Source organism: Artibeus jamaicensis, unplaced genomic scaffold (assembly GCF_021234435.1).
Source record: "Artibeus jamaicensis isolate MK-2021 breed Jamaican fruit bat unplaced genomic scaffold, CSHL_Jam_final contig_1016, whole genome shotgun sequence".
NCBI classification, from domain to species: Eukaryota; Metazoa; Chordata; class Mammalia; order Chiroptera; family Phyllostomidae; genus Artibeus; species Artibeus jamaicensis.
The window spans coordinates 3374595-3391743 of record NW_026521195.1 but is presented as its reverse complement, the minus strand read 5'-3'; the positions used below and the strand labels follow the sequence as shown (position 1 = coordinate 3391743).

Here is a 17149-nt window from a genome sequence, read left to right as displayed (position 1 = left end):
AATCAAATAACTGGTATGACAGGTGAACTCAACAGCTCTGCTTACCAATATTTTTCCAAAGAAATAATTAGGGACATATGCCAAGTTTTATTTTGTAAGACTGTACATAAACAGAGTGATTATAACAACAAAATACTAGAAACAACCTAAGTATTAAAAAGGAGAGCTCTAATTATGCAATTTTGATATGCTAATTAAAGTATGAGATAAAGAAATATTAAGCAACCATTAAAATTCCACTAGTTTTTACTGTATTTGCTTTTTTGGGGGGGGGATTTCTCTAGTTATCCGATTAGGACATTTTATTAAATGTTTAATGTGAAAAATGTTATTTAAAAAAGAATAAGAGTCTTGGCTGGTGTTGCTCAGTGGATTGAGTGCCAGCCTGTGAACCAAAGGGTCACCGGTTTGATTCCCAGTCAGGGCACATGCCTGGGTTGTGGGCTAGGTCCCCAGTAGGGGGCGCATGAGAGACAACCACACATTGATGATTTCTCTCCCATTCTCCCTCCCTTCCCCTCTCTCTAAAAATAAATAAGTAAAATCTTTAAAAAAGAATAAGAAATAAAGATGGCAAAAACACAGGCTCTGCCCACATTTTCCCCATTCGCCATCTGCCATTTAAAAACTAGGCTATCAAGAATTCACCCAGACATAGCACATCATATCACAGATGTCCAGAGTTCTGCCTGAAAGAATGTTACTGATCTTTTTTTCCCATTAATGTAGTTTAAAAAGGAGGAAGATGAAAAATTAAAAGAAGTAATCGGATTACTTTGTACATTTTTTTCATATAAACTGTCTTTTCAACCATGTCTTAAAAACATTATGTTCTAAGTCCCCTTTGTCATGCGTGGGGATCACAGAGAAAAGAATAAGAAAAATCACTGCAACGGTCAAGAACTATCTTCTCCTAAGTACTATGACTTCCACCACGTCAATAAGTATGACTATAGCCCTGACTTACTCACAAATGTCACGAAAACCCTTCTGACGATATTCACAATTAAAACACATATGGCCCGAGATTAATTTGAGGTAGCTGGAATACATTTATTTTCTTATTAAGAGAAAAAAACCATGAGGTAATTTTCTGAGTATGACTAGTCGCATAATTGACACTTACCTTATAATCGAAATTTTCATTTAAGAAGTTCTTGCGGAGTGCGTCGGACAGGTAGAGCACCGTGGTGATAATGACGCTGGGGACCAAAGAGAATACAGATGTTAGGGACTTCACACCAACAAAAATCACTTATTAGACAGGAATAAAAAGCAACCACGATAAAGAAAAACCTGTGGGAAAAAAGTAAGCCTGTGGAACAAGATTAGGTAACTTGCATTTCAAACAAAGAGACAGGGAGTGATACCAGGTGAAAGAAAGAAGGGAAGGAGGCAGGGAGGGAGGGAAGGAGGGGGGGGGGGAAGGAGGGAGGGAGGGAAGGAGGGAGGGAGGGGGGGGGGAGGGAAGGAGGGAGGGAGGGAGAGAGATGAATCCCAGAGGTCAGGTTCTTGTAAGATTACAAAGGAAGAGCTATGATTTCATATGACTCAGGCGGAAATATGGGGGTCTCTTGATGGTTTTTAACATTTTTACTAATTTTTGAACAAAGCAATGATCTGATACAGATATAATATTTGATCAATTAACCTATAAATGTAAGACTTGCACAAGGCTAGAGAGAGGTTAAAATCACTCTACTTCAGGGGTGGCTCACTTTTGCTTACACTATAACAGCCCCAGTCAGTTTCCTGGCACACAGGCCCGCGAGCCAGTTAAAAGCATTTTTGCAGATTGCTCCTTCTCTGTAGTGGATACCTGCGGTGTTCAGGAATCTTTCTTTACTTGTTCCAATTTATCCAAAACCATGGGGTTCCTTTGGTTTTATTCTTTGACTCGTGACTCAGCGCTCCCACTCAACAGCCCAGAAAGGGTGGCAACCTATTACTGTAAATGACCAAATGACTAGAATCTGCCACAGAAGTGCAGGCACAAGTCAGCCTGGACAACCACACTGTGTGGGCAGAGCGCGGTCAGACAAGCACATGAAAGGCACCGGAACCCAAAGTTGCTGCCCCGAGTTTCCCAGCTACGCCCACGTTCTGGGATGCAGGACATATCTTTAAACTACGCTGGTTCCGCCCTGTAGAAACCTTCTCTCCTATAATCTGTGTTTTTGAAAACCACTCTGGCCCGAGAACCCAGGCAGGCCCCACTCTCTGCTCTCTTTGACAGCAAACTTCTTGTAAGCAGCTGCCTATCCTGGCCAGTTTCTGATCTGCCCTTCAGCTCAGCAGCTGTCAGTCTGCGTCACCTGGACCTCCCAGCTGGTCTGGCACTCCTTCCTGCAAGACAGACTTTCTCTGCCGGATCTCATGCTCTTCCCTTCTCACCTTCCGCCCTGGGCTGCTCCTTCCTGCCTGCTCTGCCAGACGCTTCTCTGCATCCTGACTTTTAAGTGCTGGCGTACTCCATACGAGTCCTAAATACTTCCGTCATGTCGATCTACACTTCCTTCCTGGGTGTTTTCAAGTGCAGTCCGCAGGCTGGTGAGCCTCGCGTGTCCATCTACTGCCCCATCTCTTCCCTAAGCTCCGTGTGAGCACGTCTGGCTTCCTCCTCCAAATCTCCACCTGGGTGTCACACATCATCTCAACATAGGAATTGACAGAGGAATCTTCACCTGCGCTCTCCCAAAGTAGCAACGCCCCCACTCCTTTCCCCCTAAATGAATGGCAGCACTTTATGCCCTCCAGTTCAGGCCAACATCCTAAGGGCCAGTTTCTTCTTTTCCTTCTTCTACCCAGTAATCTTCAAGTCTTCTCATTTCTATCTTCAAAATCGACCTACATTCACTGACATCCACCTGTTCCATCCACCATCATCTCTTACCTGATCGCTACATTAACCACCTAACCGGTCCTTCCTGGCTTCCCTTTCCTCTCCCTCCCAGTGTCTGGGCCCTGTTTACTTCCTCTTCCGGCCTCATCTTTCTTTACTGTTTCCTTCCCTCCTCCTACTGTAGCCACACTAAGCAGGCTTTCCATTTCTTGAAGACGCCACGTTCACTCTGAGCCCTGGGCCTTTGCACAGGCTATTCCTGCTGCCCAGAGCCTTCTTCCTGAGCTGTTTTCCCGTCACTTCCTGCTTTCGCTGTGGGCTCCAGCTTCACTCTCCCCCACGAAAGGCCCCTCCTCTCCCAGCCCGGAACAAGTGCCTCTCACACACATCTCACAGAACGGTGCTCGTTCTCCGTATGGCCTTTATTTCGTACATTAGGTGCTGAACAGTTGCTGAGCAGTGAAGGAATGGATGACTTCCCCTTTGATTCCATAAATCCCAGATGTCATCTGAAAGCTAAACTGGTTAATGGTAATAGTCCACTAAATAATGCAGTGTTTGGTGGGGGGGAAACCACAAAAGAACATGTACGGTACATATGAAGTCAACATGTGCACAAGATAAACAAAATAAGGCCTAACATTTCACTGCAGAACCAGACTTCCTACTTTGCTCAGGAAGCCTGTCTGTTAAAAGAGTCACCTCCTTGAAAATGTCTGTGAAGCTGTGACTTTATTTTTGTTCTGTACTTTGCAATGTGAGGGGAAGAGGGTGAAAAGAAGCCCGTCTCAAAGTGTCCTGTATTCTTGATTCCTAGTTTTCATCTCCCTTATGTTCTTCTTCTCCCCCCTTGGATTCAGCACTTGTTCTCATCCAAAACATCTACCATGAGCTTATTACCGTGGGTGCAGTGTAGCTTTGCAAGCAAGCAGGCCAGAGAAGTCCTGTTTCTTGTCCTTGTGAAACCCCACAATATTAGACAGTCAGGTGGCAATAAACAAAAGAACACACCAATCCCCAGAGGTCTGGTCACAGCTCCCGGCTGGACTCAGACAAAGCAGGGAGGCAGAAGATTTGGGACGACACAATTTATGGGTGACAGCTAAGGGCATTTAACTTACTTCAAAATGCAGGAAGAACCATCCCATAAAATAATATATATTTTGAGGGATGAGCTGTTCTGTGGAGTTCAAGGATAGGGCCAGGGTGACTTCTCTGCTAGTTGCCATTAACTCAGCATGGATGAGGCTCACAGGCAGGCAGTCAGCATGGGAGTTGGCATCAAAATGCCTCTTTGAGGGGCCCTGGCCACATATTTGTCTAAGAAAGTCAGTTCCAGGGGAGAAACGGTGGTGAACTTCAGAGATGGAGACGTAGCACCTACAACTTGTGTCTACATAGTTTAGCAAAGTGGGAACTTTTTCTTTCTGCTGTGAGCTCTTCAACATATTTAATGTATCTTTAACATCCTTCAGAAATTTATTTTCCTACCAATCTTATAGATGTGATTGTCTTTTGCTGACAAAGCTCAAGGACTTGGAGGCTTACTTCTGGACTATCTTGCATTTATAAAGCAAGAAAACTCTCAGGTGCTTTTGTAATTTGAGTGGCACAGGTGGGTAAGCAGGGAGACGCGAGGCCAGGAGGGTGTGGGACAGCGGAAAGCAGGTGGCCTGCTCACCCTGGGCAGGCGCCTCCCGGGCCCTGGGGTTCTGTCTGTGGCAGAACTGGCCACGGCCACACACGGCCACAGCCAAGGGAAAAGGGGACCCAGGCCCTGTGGGTTCAGACTGGGAGGCAATGGAATGAGATCACTGCCCTTAGCAAAGGCCAATAGCTTTGCTCTTGGCTTTGCCACAGGAGCCATCTCTGTCCTGATGTCTCGCACAGAAGCCGCCTCACGCAAGACCACACTCCTCTTTGGTTAATACTGCAGATGAAGTTTTGACCATAATGTGCTTACTCAGAAGCAGGGTCTGCGCTTCTAGGTCTGTTACCCACTCATGTGACCATGATGCCTTCACAAACAGAGCAGAAATTTTTTTTCAGGGGGGCGGGTTGCAGAGAGAGATGGCATTTAATATCAAAAAGCCACACGGTTGTCATGGTTTCGGGAAGCTCAGGCAGAGCCTGTGTATGTGTAAAACAAAATGTCAAATTCACTTGTTTGAATTTCTGCCACCGAAAATTCTAATTCAAGTCAAACTGTCCTTCCTTGCACAGGGTAGGCAGGACGACTAAGTGATGACGCTGGGTGATGACGGCAGCAGTGGCCCAGACCCCCTCCCACCTGGCTCCCTGGGTCACTGCATGGCCTGCCCCAGGTCCCATCCCCGGGAGACACTGGTAATAAGCCCAGACATGTGACCAGCAGCTCCCACGTTAATCTGTGACATCTGGACATCCAGAAGAAGAGAGATTTGATTCTACTCACAGCAAACGAAACATGCCAAATTCCAGAAAGCCCTATTTGAGTAGGCTCAATCAGTCTTCCTAATTAAAAAAAAAAGCTGCTTCTGTAGCTCTGTAAAGTGGAATAGGCCACATTATACTATCTGTTACGTCACAAGGTTTTAACACTTCCTTCTCACGCCGCCACATCGGCTCACGTGTGTAGCATATCTAATCAGAATCAGACCCTGTATACCTGGGCACCTGGGGAGACACAGGGTGTCTCTGGCCTGTGGATGGGGACCTGCAGTGTCCAACCTGTGCCCCGAGTGTGAGGGGATGGGGACTGGAAAAGAAGAGAAAGGCGAAGCGGGCAAAGATGGGCTTGAAAGTAAGAACGATTGTGAAATGGAGTGAATTACGAGTGTAGAAGTAAGACCGGGCTGGCTTCCTGAGGAACTTCATCCTCAGTCTGGATCTCGAGATGACGGGGGCGGGAAACAAGCAGCAGGTAAATCACGATCCCTCCCCGCCAGCTGGTCCTGCCCTTCCGGTTGCCCCCTTGCTGACTCTCCTGGCTCCTGCTCCTGCAAGCACTGACCTCATACCATTTCACTTTTTTCACCGGATATGCCTAATGCAAGCTCATTTTATCAACTCCTGGCAAAGATGCAACTTTACACTTCAACCTCTTCCCACGTGTCTCTCTCCAGGCTGAACTTCCCTCGGAACACCATTGTCAACTCCCTACTGTCCCTGGCACTTTGACGGATACGAGGCACTTTGACAGCCATGTGCCCTACTCGAGGGTCAAGCGTAGTCCCAGTACTGAGCACATGGGGACACTTAATGTCATCTGCTGTGTCAGAATGAATTATGACACATCAGAAACGCCCCAAGAGTCCAGTAGCAGGGCTGGTTAAAAAAACTGTATGGACTTCCCCCAACGGAATATTATATCGCTATGAAAGGAAAGAAACAGGAATGAATGAGGGGCTTTGTATGCACTGACGCGGAAGGACCACCGGGATTTTGAAGGAAAGGGCCAGGTGCAGAAGGGTGGGTACAATCTGCTTCCTGTGAGGCTGCCGTACAGAGACCTTGACACAGGGACTGTGGAAGGACAAGCTAGAAACTAACTTGTGGTCCCCACAGGCCCGGCCAGGGACACACAAGGGAGGGACGTGCGGCTTCTCAGTGCAGCCTCGGGTCTATGGTTTGATTTGTGAACCATGTTAATGTATCACCTACTTAAAACAAATAATAATGCATTTTTTAAAAGAATGAGAGTAGAGCTGGTGTGGCTCCGTGGATTGAGCACCAGCCTGCAAACCAAAGGGTCGCCGGTTCGCTTCCCAGTCAGGGCACATGCCTGGGTTGCAGGCCAGTTCCCAGTGGGGAGTACATGAGGGACAACCACACATTGATCTTTCTCTCCCTCTCTCCCTTTCCCTCTGTCTAGAAATAAATAAATAAACTCTTATATATAAAAAAAGAGTGAGTAGGTAATTCAGGGGCAAAGGAAAAAAGACCCCAGAACTTGAAGGCTTTGAACTTGAGATCAGATTAAAAACATCATTTTGTCCTCTGCTTTACCGCCAGACCAGAGATTTTCAAACTTCTAAAATCTAAAGCACACAATTCCCGACTTTGTAGTCAGGGGCACTGACCTCTTTTCCCTTAGATTGTTGAATAGCAAAGTGACAACAGCCAATATGATAACTGCCATCCAGTGTGAACGAACCAAAATTATATCTATTTTTGTAAGGTCGACAAAAATATAGTAATTTTTGGTGTGCTGCAGAATTTTAGTAATTAGTTTGTAAGTGCCATGCGGTGAAGAGGTTGAAAACCACTGCTGTAGACAATGCACTTCAAGTCTCGTCACTGCCCTCGCCTTACTTGTTGGCCACCAGGCGCATCACGGTCCAGTCCTTTGGGAACATCTCCGGGCGGATCAGTATCCGGAACACAGTGAAGATCTGCAGCAGGAAGTCCTTCGGGAGGAGGAAACAGACCATCTTACTGAGTTATTGGTTATTTGTAATACACACATGCACACATGTACGCACATGTGGACACACATGCACACACAAGTGCTGCTGCTGTCCCCACCTCTGCATCAATGACAGAGAAGAAGGGGGCCACACTGCAGTACTTTACCCCAAACAAATCGTCCCCTCCCCATCCTCAGACCTAATGGGTTGGCTGCCCCTCCCACTTGTTCCCCCCCTTCCTCTTCCTTGTGTATGGTGGAAATGATTTCCATTTATTTTCACGAGGCCTGAAAATCAAGGTCTCAGAGGTAAAACAGAAGACTAGTAACAGAAGAAGAGCATGCAAATATTGTCTCTTTCCCCCATTCCAGGGCCCTGAAGAACAGACAGCTCAACTCTCAAGGGCTACGAACAGTCCTGGCTCGGTTCTGCTTTCATCCAAGTGGTGTCAAACGTAGAAAGTTCCATTTTCCAAAAGCCCCTCAAACACAAGCCCACATTGCTCAGAGGGCATTCTGAAGACGCCGAGTCAACAGGATGCCTGCAGGTGGGTGTGGACTGGGTGTGCGCTCAGTGGAGCCCAGTAACCAGTCCTGAGAAGCCGTGAGAGTGTAAAAGTATTCTTTTTCGTCTGAAATTTATTTTTCCATTACAATGGAGTGTCAAGGCATTCTTCACAGAGACATCACGGCAGAGGGCAGTGGTATTTCCTGAGATGCTATCTTTAAGCGGATCACCAAGAAACACTTGTGACAAGAAGCTACTGTCAGACACGGAAATGTCTCTTCTTAAAACCTCGCAGGAGACAGGCCCGGAAGGCTGTGGCGCATCACACCTCACCACACACCACGGGCGATGAGTAAAAGCAAGCTTGTCCAGCTCCGAAAGAAATGGCTCCATCTGCTGATTTATTAACTAAAAACCTTAAAGAAGTTTTGTGGTAATCATAAGTGCTGCAAGGAAAACAGCTAACAATCTGGCTGCAGGCAACAGTATGGTGTTGCTAAAATATTTTTAAAAACCCAAATACAAAAGTTTTATTTATCAAACCCAACAGCTCATTGTGTTAAACATGTCAATTGCTTGCATATAGGATTATGATTGTTATTCAAATCATCAGAAGATAGACTCTTAAAACCTAAGATTGGAAAAAAAAAACCTAAGAGGCACACAGTGACTGTGTGTCTGTGTGAGTGTGTAGCATGTTCTAAGAGCTTTGATGGGGCTCGTCAATATCTTGACAAGAATTTATTTTAGCTTCTTTGGCATCAACACATACATTAACATGTACACGCCACGTAGAAGGTGCCCACTAGGTCCTCTGATGGCTCTGCCGTGGCTATACACACACCAGGGACAGTTTTGAGGCCGAGGACCCCGCATGGGGTAAGAGACAGGCTCTAATGTGTTATGCAAGAATACTGAGGGTGTGCTGCGACGTGCCACACCAGATGAAGTTGAACATCACCTTTTGCCCTCTTGCAGCTCACGCTTTGTGGGGAGAGATGAATATAAATCTGAAAACCACACAGATCTGTGCATGCACCACAGATGAGGGGAAGTCTGAGAGTCAGGTACTCCACACAGAGGAAGAGCATCCAGCATGCCTCAGGCAAGTCAGAGCACGGAGCAGCCCCAGTGGCAAAGGGGAGGGGCAAGGAATGGAGCTGAAAGATGCACAAAGATAAAGGGGGATGGACAATGGGTATATGATGATGGATGATGGATGGATGATGGATGGATGGAAAAACAGACAGACAGATGATAAGCAGGGACCAATCAATAAAAAACAAGTAAGTAAAAAAAGGGATAAATAAATCTCATACCATTTGTATGGTAAGGAGTTGGAAAACTTATCCTGAGGGCCACGTGGACACTGAGGGGTTTTATGCAAACACGCAAGAGGATCAGACATGTTTTACAAAGATTTTCTGATGATAACGTATAAAAAGTTGTTTTAGATTAATACATGATATTATGCTATCAGGATAGCACAGATAGAAATCCGGAATAGGAAACACATGGACTCCTGAGACTATGAGACGTGAGTTAAGACACCCAGAAAAGAAAGCCTCATGAGGCGGGGGACAGATTGGGACATTGTCTCTCCGTCAAGAGCAGTGAGTGGGACAGAGCCTTAGTCTACAACCACATGTCCTCAACTTACAATTTAGAGGTGAATGTGATTTAAAAAGTTGCCACAAATTTGATATGTGCAACACCCTTGATACTGGGTTTACATTCAATGACAGGATGTTAATAATCATTATCACTCTGAGGTTTATATCTTTAACATTGAATGCTTAGGGACATTACATAAAAATAACTCCTAAATAGTCTTCAGTCTCCAAGAGCTATAGAACTATTTTTCTGTAATAAAATATAGACTATGAGCCAAAATAATTGTATAGAAAAAAATGACCTGTGAAGCAAGCAGATATTTATTAAGAGAGTTGATTCATTCCACCGAGATCAACCCATGATTTGCTGTTGTGTGAACATGTGCGCTCTCTGCTTAGGACACAGTGACAGTCCCTGCTCTCCCAGGACCAGAGTCATCAGGAACACATGAGAACAACAAATGGTCACAGCGCACTGCTTCGTGCCACCACCGGGGGAGGCTGCAGTTAATAAGGGTATGAAGCAGGCAGTAGCAGTGAGCTGGTGGTAGAACAGACTTTGTAAGTAGGCAAAAAAGATGATTCCGATGAATTAAAACTTAAGCATATGGCTTGTGAGGAGTATACAAACAATTTTAAGGGGGCTGGAGCGGAAGGGGTTTGGAAAGTGGTGGAGGACAATGGGGATGGAAGGTAGACTGAGGAGAGGGAAGACCTGACCAAGACCTTGGACTCTGTCCTGTAGAGAATGCTTAGTCCTCACGGTCTGAAGCTGGCTAGAGCCTTGATCAGAGTTGGTTTTTGAAAGCTAGTGGGCCAGCACACGAGAGGCAATGCAAGGCTCCACTGACGCTGTATGTAACTTCCAGAACACGCACAGGCTCGTGCCCTGAAGCAGGCCCTGTGGTTCTGCAGAAAGAGTTGCCATCACCACCAGGGGAGACTCACCGTCTCCATCTGCACAAATGCCAGCGACGAGGACAAAACGTCAGCCCCCAGAAGAAGGTGGGCATGTAATAGAGTGTTCCTAATGCAGAAGGAGGAAAAAACCCTCATCACATCTTAGCTTTTGCCTTTGTTCATTTCTGAAATAATGCCACGTTCCAGAGGAGGAAAGAATTCAACAAGGTGGAGAGGCAGCCCTCAGGCATTTCTGCTGCCACGGAGCAGAACCGCCCCGCGCCCACAAGTCCCCGAGGACCAGGAGAAGAAATGGCATGCTGTGAAAAGGCCATTTCCAAACCACTCCAACAGGGGCCCCGGGGCAGCTGGGCCCTCTGAGCAAGAAGGCAGGTCCCCCTCCACCAGCCTTAGCAGGTACTTGAGAACAACATACTTTCTAAATGCACTGGGATTTTGAGAATCATTGGGACATGCCGGGCCACATCTTTCTTTGAATTGTGAAGGAAAAAAAAGCAGTAACAGTACGACTAAAAACAGTAAAATATGAGCCTGGAAATCACAGTATATAACTCGTCAGCCTGGTCCGACAGTTCTAGTCCAGGAGTCCGCCCTGCAGCTTCAGGGTGTGAATCTACAGAGGAACAGGTCCCAAGATATGAGTGTGCACTTCCGTGTCCTCTCCACCAGCACAGTCAGAACACCCCCCAGGCCCATCATAAGGGGGATGGCCACGTCATGGAGCATCACCAAATGAGGCCAAGAAGAACGAAAGGGGTAGCAGACTACATAATATACCCATAATACATCACGGTGTGAAGAAGTATGAGCCACGTGAATAGTAGGACTGCATTAAAAGCTGTGTGCGTGTCTCACGGTACAGAGAACAGCCTTTGAGGTCTTCTGTGTGTCAACATAAGCTACCCCTGGGGATTAGAATACATGTACGGGGAGGAGGAACTTAGTCCTTTGAGCCTACTGGGTTGAGTGAGACTTTTAGTGTCTAATTGCAGTATCCGCTATAATTTTCCATTTCTAACATTCTGTCAAGCTCTACCTTTCCTTACTGATAATTACTTTATTTATCCCATTTTTAAGCTAAATGTAGATATACAAAACCCAAATAACTCCCCCTCTACCACCCCCTTCCCCAGACATCCGGAGACCCCACCAGAACCACTTCTTCACTCTTCACAAGTTCTCACGTGAAACACTATGCAATTTGACAGCAAAGACCTGGGGTTGGGAAAGTTTGTAGAAGTTTAGGAAAAGCGGAGCTTCACTGCCTGAGCCGAGAGCTCGGAGGTTCGTGGAATCCGCAGCCCTCCTAGGACTTGCGCGCGCACACACAGTAGCGGCAGCAGCAGCCTTCCCGGGGAGGCGGGTAGTGACGTGAGATGTGAGGGGGCCCTGCATCTGGCTCCTCCCGGGGGCACAGCGAGGAGGTTGTTTGCAGGCATCACACTCCACACTTAACGCCTTAGCTGCCCTTCCTCACACTGAGGCACAAACAGACTTTGAACTATGATGTCCCAGGCTTCTTACGTCACGCCTCACGGTTGCTCCCTGTCAACATGTGTTGAAAGTTAACAACTGCACAATTATCCTCCTCCTTAACCGCATGGTTCTCGATCCAGAGAGTTTGAATCCTTTTTAGCCACTTTAATTCTAAACTCAAGAACGGATGTGAGCATGAGAAATGTGGTATTTGCAGGCTTGAGCGCACACATGCTGAGGGACCGCTGGGGAGATCAGGTCTGCCCACCCCATTCCTCGTCCCATGTGACTCCGCTTAACCACTGCTCCAAGGTCCCTGACAGGCTCGTCTGAGATCGTGCACCCCCCAGGCAGTTAGGAGTCGAAGACAAGAGACCCTCACACACTACCTATATTTTTAAAGATGTACAAGTCCCCCCTCCAAAGGCACTGGGAGGGCTTCCCATCATGTACCGCCACAGTGGGCCTGCACCTGCTGTCCCAGCCATCCCACCCCCCCACACTGCGGTAGCCTTTCTATAATGACGGCTGACATGTGAAGTCGTCTGGAGAACTGGGGACATGGAGAAAAATGCAAGTAGGTAGGGACAGAATGCGGGCCATTTCCCTGACTGAGGACAATCGACTTGCAAGCTCTCAGTGAACGCTATGAAGGAAGCACAGAAGTTCCCTAAATTTCAGCGAGGATCGGGGGATGATTAGAAACCGGGCATCAGTATTTTTAATTGAATATCAGCACAGTGTATAGCCCGTAGCTGATGGAGAGTAACAAACACAGCTCTGGCCCCCCAGTCAGAACCAGGCAGCCAGCGTCTCCTCCGTGGTTTCGGAAGGGCGACATCAGCCCGCATGTTTCTGTGACCTGCAGTGTCTTCTGTGGAGGCAGCACTTCCAAGTTCACTCAACTATGGTTATTCCATGTGCTTTGGTCTCGTCGGTTCTGTTACTGTTTCTGGCTTATTGCACTTTGATGACAGGTGTTTTAAACCCTGTGTCCTTGTCGCAAGTGGGAGTGAGTTACTTTGCATGAGTGCAGAAATCTTAAAAAGCCAATATGGGTGAGCAGCTGTGTGCATGAACCCGAGAAAAAGTAGCTTAGAATTTAACGGAAACGGGATAAGCAATTGTCAAGGAACTATCACAGAACGACCAAGAAAACCAAGAGAAGGTAAAAAGAGATATTTAAAGAAAATTTTTAGATGTCACTTACCCTTAGTTCTTCCTTTGTATTGAAACTATCAAGAAGCTGTTGATAATGTCTGTCTGTCATTTGTCGCAGTAGGGACAGGAGACAAGCAACAAACTCCCCCTAATTAAAAAAGAAAAAAGAAAAAGCAAGCATATTTTTCAGTAAGGACAGAAAAGAACATCAGCAATTTACTTTGAACTACCCTAAAATAGAACACTTGAAAACAACAACAACAAAAAAAACCCTAGTATGATCCAAACTCACCCAGTGAAGTCTTTATAATCTAAATTGATGACAATATCAAAGTCAGAATTTCTCCCTGGGATGATTACCACTTCCTGGTTCTAAGGGAATTTTTAAGTTCAGGGTGGATTTCTTCACTTGGGTGAAAGCTTTCCACGGGGGAAGGAACCCCACCCACCTCCAGGAGGCGAGGCAACGAGGCCCCGACCATCGACTAAGCATTTACTGCACCTTCAAGCACCACCTCATCCAAGCCTCACATCAACGCCGTGTGGTAGGCAGCAGACTTATTTAAAGAAGGTCAAAGATAGGGTCAGTGGACAAAAAGACTCGTCCTGAGTTACACGGCTAGAAATCGGCAGCAGGAGAGTCAGCCCCAGACCTCCCCGACCACAGCTCTTCCGGCAGCGTCATGCTCCGTTCCTGAGTCCCCACGGCCCTGCTGGATCGGCAGAGAGCTCGTCCGTCAGCAGCAGCGTGCGCAGAAAGCCCGAGAGTAGCAGCATTCAACCTCCTTTTAAAAATATATGCCCTGCAACCCTTTTGTTCTCAGTGCTACTGGATGGACCCCTGCAAAGCCCAAAATCTTAAAAATCAATAATGGAAAAAAACATATACACACAGCATCATAGAGATGAAGATCCAGAAAACAGCTGTCATGTTCACTTCCTAACGCTTTTCTAATTCAAACTATTTCTGCACAAGGCAACCTTTGTTTGCTCGGCAAAGAATTTATATGCTTTTCATTGCATTTACACAATCTTAATTACATTTAAAACCATATAAACACAACAGGAGACGCAACCAGTGGTAACCGACTGTGAATTCCTAGAAATGTAGTTTAATTAGGAATGGGTTTCTTCGATATCACAGGGAAAGAGACTGCAGGGTCACAGGTAGAATCGGACGGGAACAGCCCCGAGGAGACAGCTCAGTCGGGACAGTCGAATACGCCCTCCCCGACCCAGCTGCCGAGGAGGCCCGAGGATGCTGCTTTACCGCCACGCCTGGATAAGCGGAGGTGTGCCCTGACCCCCTGTGTGAGGATATTACTGATACGCCCACAGGCACACGAAAGAGAATGATCCCTGCAGACTTATCAGGGCAAATATTTGCAAAACTAACCAGTGTGGGTGAGCAGAAATATCCTCTAAGCTTAACACATTACTTTATTAACAAACAAGGACACCTTGATACTAAACATAAGAATTACAAAATTTAAGGGCACGATGATTCACATTTTAGTGCATGTGTACAGGGAAACAAGCCAAGGCTAGGCAAGGACTACCCAGTGGGGTTGGGAGAAGAGCCCCTGGTGCTCACGCGGACTGGGATGGGAGTGCTGCCTCTTCTCTCCACGAGCAGGACAAGCCTGTCAAGAGGGCTTCGGTTAGAGGGCCAAGCAGGGTCCTTCCTCAGGAGCAGGGAGAAATCACTGTCAGAATAAATGTTGCTCTGATCCTACCTAAGAAAGCTCAAAATCAAAATGTGAAATGAACAGTTCCCAAGAAATTTATCCTCGGTCCACAGCAAAGATCAACCATATGTTTAGAAATTAAAAAAAAAAAAAATCCAACCCCATCGAGGAAAAGTTCACAATGTCTGGCAGTCAGTGAAAACCTACCAGGCACACACAGAATCAGTGACAATGATCATGTAAACAAGAAGAAAAAATAATCGCTAGAAACAGACCCAGAAATGACACCGATAACAGAATCAGCAGTCGAGGACATCACCTATTATTACTGTATTCTGCATATTCAGGAAACTACAGGAAAAGTTTAATGTGTTAATTAGAGGCATGGAAGATATCAAAAGAACCCAAATTCAACTTCCAGAGATGAAGACTAATGTAAGTAAATGGTTACAAGCGTGTTTTCTTTTTTTCCAGCGAGAGAGAGCGTTTGAAAGTTCAAAGAACAGTTGGCGGAAGAACAAGAAGTACAGTCCCTGTAAGGAGTAAAAATTGGGCTGCAGTTTTCTGGAATTCTGGGAGGCGGGGAGCAAGCCAGGGTACTTGGAACAGGAACAGCCTCAACTGACAAGCTGTAGGAACCGCTTTACCCACAGCATGGCCACCTCAAAAGCACTTGTTCTGTAGGGACTGCAAAGCCCTCAAGGTCGGTGCACATGTAAAGACTTGCCAATTCACGGAGCCCTGGCTGGTATGGTTCAGTGGATTGATTGACTGCTGACCTGCGAATCAAAGGGTCACCAGTTCAATTCCCAGTCAGAGCACATGCCTGGGTTGCAAGCTAGGTCCCCAGTAGGGGACGCATGAGAGGCAAACCACACATTGATGTTTCTCTCCCTCTCTTCCCCTCTTAAAAATAAATAAAATTTTGAAAGAAAGAAAGAAAGAGAGAGACGGGAAGGAAGGCAGGGAGGGAGGGAGGGAGGGAGGGAAGGAAGGAAGGAAGGAAGGAAGGAAGGAAGGAAGGAAGGAAGGAAGGAAGGAAGGAAGGAAGGAAGGAAGGAAGGAAGGAAGGAAAAGACTCACTATTCAGACAGCTGTTCCCTGGGAGAAAATTATGGAGAAATTAGACAGGTCTCCCTGTCCAGAGAGAATGACATTGATGACCAGAGCATATTTCTCACCATAGAATTCTTTACAGCAACCCCAAAACGATGATTACTTTGCTGTAGAAATAATTAGGGTGACTCCTGTGTCACAATTACCAAAGACTGAAATGATTGAGATCATTCAAACATTTCTTCACAGATGTGAGGAAATCCTAACACAAACTTCGAGCGAGATACGTACAATTGCTTTCCCTGTTTTAAAGACAAAGGAACAGAAGCCTAGGCAGTAACTGGCCCAAAAAGCAGGCAGGATGCAAACCAGGTCTTCCACGCATTCTCAAAAAATGTCTCAAAATAAAGGTCCCAAATACTTCCGGTGTGTGTTTCCTTAGCAAATTTTATCTCATACCCTTTTAGAGTTGCTTTTTCCCATAGCAAAATGCATGGCATAGGTGCAGGGGAATGTTCCTCTTTGTGTGATTTTCCCAACGTTTAGAACACCGGACAAACACCCCAGCCTCATCCACAACCTGGACTCCCTGCCTTCCCCAGTCTCCTCACCTGCACTGATAACTGCGGGGTATGGAATGCACAGGAGGCCTCCCAAATCACCTTTGGACGGGATAGCCCTACCTCTGGATACGAGGCAGTTGGAAGAACCGCCTCAGCTTTTGACTCAGGCCGCCTTCAACCGCGTGCAGGCTTTGCTGTGTTTTGTTTGCCAGACCATCGTCACTTTAGAATTAGGTCCGAGCCGTGTTACCAGGAAGCAGTGAGAGCACTGCCGCCAAAACCGTGATGAAGGAGACTTTCTCTTGTTTTGGGTGAGATGGTGTGAATGTAGCTGTCCCTAATTCCTCCTGCTAAGCACAACTCAAAATGGCTCAAGGGCTGAAATGTAAAATACACAAGTATGATACTTTAAGGAAAAACACTGGAAGATAACCCTCAGGATATAGGGTCAGACAGAAAGAGTTCTTAGACTTGATATCAAGTCTAAGAAAGTTGGATCCATAAAAGGGGAAACTCATCAACTAGACTTGATCAAAATGTTGAAATTTTGCTTTAAAAAAGACCCTGTCAAAAGAATAAAAAACAACAAAACAAGCTACAGAGTGGGTGAAAGTATTTGTGAACCAAGTATTCGATAAAGGACTGACACCTCGAACATAGAAAGACCTTAGAGCTCAACAGTAACAAGCAATTCAATTAGAAATGGGGACGAGGACACGAAGAGGCGGTCTCCTGAAGGGGAGACCCAGATGGCAGACAGGCAGCTGGCGGTGTTTGGCCGCCAGGGAAATGCAAATTGAAACCACCACAGTCCTGGCTGTCCTCTCTGATGCATCAAGTGCCGATCAGAGCAGCGAGAAACGGGATTACCCACCCACTGTGGCTGGGAGCATGTACAACGATACAGCCACTCTAGACAACAATTGGACAGCTT

General features: G+C 46.4%; 1 protein-coding gene across 5 annotated transcripts in view; it reads right to left on the bottom strand.

The window, feature by feature from the left end:
• DOCK4 (dedicator of cytokinesis 4) overlaps positions 1–17149 on the bottom strand; it is a 313731-nt gene that overhangs the window by 58518 nt on the left and 238064 nt on the right. For all 5 annotated transcript variants that reach the window (XM_037155987.2, XM_037155989.2, XM_037155988.2 and 2 more), the window contains 3 exons: positions 12958–13056; positions 7136–7230; positions 1127–1202 (listed from right to left, as the gene is read on the bottom strand). In XM_037155987.2, coding sequence (XP_037011882.2) covers positions 1127–1202; positions 7136–7230; positions 12958–13056 — 270 coding nt within the window. The remainder of the gene's footprint in view (positions 1–1126; positions 1203–7135; positions 7231–12957; positions 13057–17149) is intronic.